The 7,500-nt window shown below is 41.9% G+C and overlaps 1 protein-coding gene across 1 annotated transcript in view; it reads right to left on the reverse strand.

Annotated features, from left to right (window-relative positions):
* Positions 1 to 7,500, reverse strand: part of LOC113467843 (G protein-coupled receptor 161-like) — a 48,743-nt gene that overhangs the window by 17,188 nt on the left and 24,055 nt on the right. The window contains exons 3-4 of the mRNA XM_026824285.1: positions 6,551 to 6,666; positions 4,351 to 4,632 (exon numbers count right to left, since the gene is read on the reverse strand). Of these exons, the coding sequence (XP_026680086.1) occupies positions 4,351 to 4,632; positions 6,551 to 6,666 (398 nt within the window). The remainder of the gene's footprint in view (positions 1 to 4,350; positions 4,633 to 6,550; positions 6,667 to 7,500) is intronic.

Consider the following 7,500-nt stretch of genomic DNA (forward strand, 5'->3'; position numbering starts at 1 on the left):
TTCCATGAAAAAAAAAAAAAAAAAAAAAAAAAAAAAAAAAAAAAAAAAAAACAACAACAACAACAACTTTAAACACCAGCTACCTGTTCCATAAAAAAGTAAATGGGATTCAACATTCAACTTGATTAAAGTAAAGAAAGCACTTTAAATTTGTTTTTTGTCGCTTTCAGCCGTTAAATTTGCGAAAGCTCAAACAAATTATTTTCAATTTATCTTCCAAGTTTTGCGGAAAAAAAACATGGGGAAGAAAGTAAAGGAGTTAAGTGTACAGCAGAAGTTACTCCATTTTATCCCTCTCCTAAGCTTTATTTATTCCCTCTAAAACGGGGGGTGGCAAACTCGTGGCCCACGGGGCAAATGTGGACCGCGACGTCGAATTGTGTGGCCCGCGGTGAAGCCAAATTGTACGGACGTTTACCGATGCGATTGGAAATTCAAATCCGGGATAACACATTTCGTATTTTCCTAAAGTTTGCCTGAGGCGTTGAAATTTTTGCTAATCATCACCGAAACTACTGAAAGGACTTTGCAAATATTTTTTAGGGTAATCCACACACATGTTTCTAAAAATTTCGCCTGTGGCGCTGACATTTTCGTAATTTTACTTGATCTTGAAGAAAGGAGGAACCTTTTGAAATTTGTTGTATTGATTGATGATCGATCGCATTTAGTCTGTTTTCCAAGTCGTTTTAGAGTCCTATTATCCGACTCGTTTCTCCAATGAAAATATTGCCCGCGGTGCCTAAACTTTTGGAACTGTAAGCCTTTTGGTTCTTGCTATCCGCCTGGTTTGAAGTTGGAAGGGAATAATCACCTGTGCCCAGGGCCGAGGAGAGGGGGGGGCGAGATGCGGCCCCTCGTCAATAAAATCCTAGATACGGGCCTACCTGTACCCCACTGCGAGTTGGCATTCAGTGCTCTCTGTGCACCTCATGTTAGACACCCCTGAAGCTTTATCTCTAAAGCTCTTCAATTCAATCACTGTTGTTTTTAGCCTTAGTCAGGGATAAGCTGTGTGGTTTGGCGGGGGCAAAGTTACATCTATTGATAGGATTTTAATAGTCAGGTTAGGGGCAAGGTTAGGCTTTGGGGTTAGAGGTTTGATAGCTGGAACTGTGACTACTAAGGTCTTTTTTAAAGAGGTTCGATAGAGAGGACTTCTAGATAACTAAAGGGAAAGTCACAAAAGATCTAACCAGGTCGCAGTGGCATAGGGCGTTTATTAAAGCCGATGTCCCTACTTATACCAATAGAGGGGACTGTAACACCTAAGGTCCTATCGTCCCGAAAGCGAAGAGAGAAGGAAGACAAGTTAGGAGAAAGCCAGTCGTTCCGAGAACGAACCGTATAATTTATTACGTTTGAGAAAAAATACGTCTCGATCAGCAGGATTTGGAAAATTCTATGTTTATAGAGCCATCATAGTCTGTTTTCCTTCTCTCTTCGCTTTCGGGACGATAAGAACTTAGCAGTTCGATTGTAAAGCTAGTGCAATAGTCGGAGGGGGGGTGAGTTCGATCAGGAGGGCGTGGGTTCGATCCCAGCCGAGGTATGGAATTTTATCCTCATTTATTTGAGGATTTGACCACATAATAATGGAGCTCTAAGGGTTAGGTGGTAGAGAACGCCTAAGGCGTTAACCTCGCCTAGTGGTTGCCTTCCACTCAAGAGTCTATTATTATTATTAATAGTCCTAAACTAAAATGGACGCGGCACATAAGGGATCAGGAAGAGACCATAATAATAGCAGTTCGATTTCGATACAAGGACCGGATGGACCCCATGTGGTCGGCCCTGCTTCCTGCTTATAAAGCTTTTAATACTTGAAGTTTCCGCTAATAGGTACTTCAACGGAAAAGCTCTGCTAATGTAGCACAACAGGTAGAATAATTCTGATTGAAGGGGTTTGGTTTGATTCAAGAAATTTCAACTGAAATTTGCCGCTAAGCTGCCTTGGTGTTAAAAGGCGGAGGTATATACTTTTTCTGGACTCGTTTAATGAATAATTTTATGGGTTCATTTCTGAAGTCGGTTAACATGGTTTACAATCAGCGAAATTTTCGTTAGAAATAGTTTCTCTGTATTGTTTCTCAATAATCCAGAAATGTTTTTGCAACAATCCAGCAACTGTTTTCCTCTCCAGTTTTATTTATGGAACATTTTAGGTAGGTACCCATTTATTATTATTATTTTTCTTTACTGCTAATAGTATGTTAGGTAATAGATTTTATGTAATAGATCGAATGTTGCTCAACATTCCAAACATTATTTCGCAACAATAGCGCAACTGTTAAGATTTTTGTCTCGTCACACCTTTTCCCATCGTGCGATGTTTTTGTCGACCGTTTTTTAAAGTACGCGAGGTGAACGAAATAAATTGCTTGGAGTCATTAGAAACGACAGAAAATAATGTAAATGGAGGACATAAAAGTTCTAAAACAGCACACGGGGTAGAAACCTTGCTTTCTGCTGAAGAGTTTACGTAGCATTGAAATCTTAGGCTCGGACTGTCTGACAAACCAACGTCCTAGGTCTGTCAGGCAGTGGGAACCTGTGTGGGGGGAAAACCCTCGACCGAGGTCTCTCAGACCCCCTGAGAAATCTATATTTTGAAGCATTTTCTGCCACGCACGTTTCGACCTTTCGAATGTCTGACAGACCGGAGTTTATGTAATGTAAAATGTAAATGCAGTTTCTTTGTGTTATTATGTCACAACTTTGGTGCTCACTGCAGCATTGTAGGATTTTTCCAATATCTAATAATCCTAAAATCCCAATGTTTACCTACCATGCTGGCACCGGTAGCTATACGCATTATATTACATAGCTACTCATTTTCCTCACGAGGCTGATTGGGCCCCGCAACAGCCAGTCACGGTATCAATCATTTGCATGATACAAATTTCTTGACCCCGCCGGGAATCGAACCCGGGTCCGCTGAGTGGGCCCCACAACAGCCAGTCACGGGATCAATCATTTGCATGATACAAATTTCTTGACCCCGCCGGGAATCGAACCCGGGTCTCCCGCGCGTGCAACGCGAGCACAGGTGACCCCTAACCAGGGAGCTGACCCATCGTCATAATCTGCAGAAGACTACTTAAGCTGGCATTGCTGCAAATGCCTTGATATCCTCTATTGTTTATCAGACGGTCTACGAGTAAATGGCCGGCATAAAAGCAGCGTCGAAGGACGTCGACTTAAACACGTCCCCCAGCCTTCTTAGCTTGGAGGTAGAGCGTCTGCCTTGCAAGCACTAGGTCGCGGATTCTCGCCCGGGGCGGATTTTATCCTAAACTGATAAGGTTCGTTCTCGGAACGGCTGGCTTTCTCCTATCCTGTCTTCCTTTCTCTCTTCGATTTCAGGACGACAGGACCTCCATTGTTACAGTTCTCTTTATCGAACTTCTTTTTTTTTTTAGCCCAAGAATAAACTGGGACTGGGACACTGGCCGTTTGGCCTCCAAAGGCCATTTTTTTTATGGAGTAAGCCTAGTGCTATTGCTACATACAGAGGTATTTATTTTTTTACTGCTCTTATTTTACATTTCGTTCTGTTTTATTGTTTTCCTTACATAGTAAGTGTTTTTAATTTTGTTCTCTCTTTTTCTTTACGACACTGAGAGCAACAGGAGTAGGGGTCAACAGTTCAAACCAGAGGCGATCAGTATATTTTCTAAAGGGATGTTTTTTTCAGAGGTTTGATAGAGGGCATGGTAACTGCTGAGGGAACTCCAGAAGGCAGTTGTTTGTCACCTGTTCAAATATCAACCACGGAAAACGTTCCTTAACTTTTAACTTCATAGAACAGTTGCGCTTACTCGGGTGATGTTTCAAAGTCAAAAAGCAGGAAAAATGAGGACCAACGGAATTTTTCTTTTTCTTCAACGACTTCTAGATACCGAGATAAATCGATTAAAAAAATACCGGTAAATCGTGAACTCTGACGTCACGGCATACGCTCGCGTACACGAAGACGTCATATCAAATGTTCCGAGCAAAGCTCCCTCGCAGGCAACACACATACGTGTTTGTGCGCATAGGTTTCTGCGCATTTCTTTCTGCTCTTCCGCCAGCGTGCTTGCATACTGGCGCTACCTAGCGAGACAACTGCCTGAAGTTTGACGTCACACATCTTTGAATTCTTTCATTAGAACGGAAAATGAAAATTGAATATTCGACCTTTTACAGTTATTTTTTCGGAGTTTTGACCTCAGATTTGGATTTTTCACAACCTTTTTCTTAGGAATCGACCTTTTATTCATAAATTTTACACAAATGCAACTGCTCCATTTTCATTGCTTAATCTTAGAGTTAAACTAGTCTGAGTTAAACCGAGTTGAATCTTACCTTTTTCTGATTGATCAGCACCGAGTAATGGAGCGGGGCCGCAATCGCATAGTAGCGGTCGCAATTGAGCCCGCACACGTTCCAAATTGCGACCGAGTGCAGCAGCGAAAACAGAAACCCATGGAGGTCGCACAGGCTGGTGGCGCGATTGCGCACCCCAGGGGGGTGTAGGAAGGAGAAGTAGTGGAGAGAGTGAGGGACCACTACCAGAAGGAAGAGGAGGGAGAGGAGGACGTTGACCAGGGAGAGGTGGATGAGGAGGAGCTTGTTACCGGTGGCTAACTGAAACAGGCGAAAAAACAGAGGGTACACACACGTAACTAGGTATGAGACTATAAGTAAAAAAAAAAATTAAATAAAATCATGAATTCTTCGGGGTAAAGCTGAGAGCTTACTTATTCGCAACTTTTGTGAGTATCACAACATTACTAAGTGCCTTTTTATTTGCTATCAATCTCCATGTTTCAACACCGAGAAAAAAATGGTGACAGAGTGCCACAAGTTTAGGGTGGAAGAACTCTATTATTGAATTACTTCCCCTGATTTAGGCTGTTGGAATGCTATGTTATAGTGTCAAGCTTCCCAATATAGAGTTCAATATTAGAGTGCCAGAAGCCAGTCACTCAATTGGGCTGCCAACACTCCAGTTTTTTCTCAGTGAATAATCTTTTTACATTGGTAATACTGCCACTTGTCACTACTCGGTTAAAGCAGCTACTCAATTGTCCTCACGAGAATGAGTGCACTCCAAGCATGAAAAAACTTCGACCCACCGGGAATCGAACCCCGGACCCTCGGCGAGCAAGCCTACTGCGATACCCTTTCGGCCACGGAGGTTGCTGGTAAGTAAGTATGATGCAATGGAAAAGAATCATAAGATATCTAGGATTAGCTTGGAGGGTAGCGCTCTTGCATGCCTTGTAAGCGCTAGGTCCTGAGTGCACTCCAAGCATGAAAAAACTTCGACCCACCGGGAATCGAACCCCGGACCCTCGGCGAGCAAGCCTAGTGCGATACCCTTTCGGCCACGGAGGTTGCTGGTAAGTAGGTAAGTATGATGCAATGGAAAAGAATCATAAGATATCTAGGATTAGCTTGGAGGGTAGCGCTCTTGCATGCCTTGTAAGCGCTAGGTCGCGGGTTCGATTCCCTCCGAGAACCAGCCTTATCCTAAATAGATAAGGTTGGTTCTCGGAACGGCTGGCTTTCTTCTATTCTGTCCTTCTTTTCTCTTGGATTTCGGGACAAGACCTCCGTTGTTACAGTTCTTTCTATAAAAAACCTCTTGAAAAACTTCTTTTTTAGTTTCCTTTTCCTTAATTCTCTCTTCCCTTCTTCTTCCTCTTCCTCTCGTTCTTACTCTCTGTATTTTCCCTTACTCTCCCCCACTCTTACTTCCTAGCTCTCTCTCTTTCTTCCCGTATCTCTTTTCTTCTCTCTGTCTCTCTCTCTCTCTCTGTCTTCTCCCTCTCTCTCTCTCTCTCTCTCTATCTTTTCTCTTTCTCTTCCCTACTCACTCCTACTTTCTCTCTCTGTCCCCCGGTCTCTCTCTTTCTGTCTCTTTCTCTCTCTCTTTCTAATTATAGGTATCCTTCATCCCACTCTTTCGAATAGTGGATAGTGGGTACTTCTTCTTTTTCTATCTTGTTACTTTCTAATTATACTTCAAGTTTCCTATTTTTACTTTCTATTACTAAAGTAGGTAATCAGAGAGTATTACTTTCTAAGTTCTTAAAATCTTCTTTTTCTTCCTTATTCGACCTTATTATGTAGATAGGGGGCGAACTTTCAAGTGACCAACTGTAAGAACTGAGGTCTTATCTCTCTGAAATCAGAGGAGGATAGGAGAAAAGGCCAGCCGTTTAGGATAGAGTTATTAATAGCCCTACAAGACGACCAAACTATAATTCCTGTAGAACAGTGCTACTCAAACTGTGTGTCGCGAGGTCGTCCTAGGTGTGGCGCGAAATTTGGAATTTTTTGATTGTAATCTTGAAAAGTATGCCACGGTGGCAAAAACTTTGAGAAGCACTGCTGTAGAAGGATCATCGATGAAAAACTCAAATTGTTTCTAAAGATTTAAGAGAAGAGGAAAAATTTAATACTGTAGGTACGTGACGTGACGTGACATGAGCCTCAGGCGAAATTTTACAACCTACCTACTTTACTTACCGCAAAATTTTACAACAGTAAAACTTACCTCTTTGCTAAGTAGAACCACAATGAGGATGTAGACATTGAGCAGGAGACCTAGCAGTGTGATGTCAGTAGTCTCCAATTTTTCTTTCTTCACTAACGATCTCTTATCAGTTGTTTCTTTTCTAATTAGGGGATATTCTCTGCTTGAACGCCTCTTTTCTCTTTGGACAAATACATTCCCCTTTCTCTTTGTAGGATGGACAGATATTTTCTCTTTGTACCAGGGACAATGAACCCCAGGCTTTTATAAAGCTGATACTCCTACTCCTAATTATTTTTGTTCTCTTTTGAAAAACTCCACTAATAGATCAGTTGCGCTTACTTAGGTGATATTTCAAAGAATCGAACCCGCGATCTACTGCTCAGAAGACTAACACTCGTATTTATGAACAAGAATGATCGTTCTTAGATCAGTCTCAAGTCAAAATTGACCAATCAAATGCCTTGAGACTATGCTTAGCACGAACTTAAGAGCCAGCATTTTGTTCATAAATATGGGTGTAAGTTTATATTATTAAAATTTTCAAGAGATTTGAGAGAAGGAACTGGAACTGCAAGGTCTTATCGTCCCAAAAGCTAAGGGTCCACACATAATCGACTGGTCATTAATCTTTTTACATTGGTTTAGCCAACACCTAAGAGCAGCCTAAGACGCGTTTCGTTCTTATTTGAACTCATCAGTTAGACATAGCTCTCAGGTGAACAAATAACAGATGAATTAATTTAAAAATTGTCGAGCTAAAACTGCTGGATTGTAGGTATAACAATCGAGTTAAAAATTCGTCTTGAAAGCGAAGAGAGAAGGAAGACTCAAGACAGGATAGGAGAAAGCCAGCCTCTCCGAGAATGAACCTTATCTATTTAGGATAAAATCCGCCTCGGGCGGGAATCGAGCCTGCGACCTAGCGCTTACTAAGCAGACGCGCTACCAACTAAGCTAACCAGGCTGAC

The sequence above is a fragment of the Diaphorina citri genome, unplaced genomic scaffold (genome assembly GCF_000475195.1).
Source record: "Diaphorina citri unplaced genomic scaffold, Diaci psyllid genome assembly version 1.1 scaffold567, whole genome shotgun sequence".
Lineage (NCBI taxonomy): Eukaryota > Metazoa > Arthropoda > Insecta > Hemiptera > Psyllidae > Diaphorina > Diaphorina citri.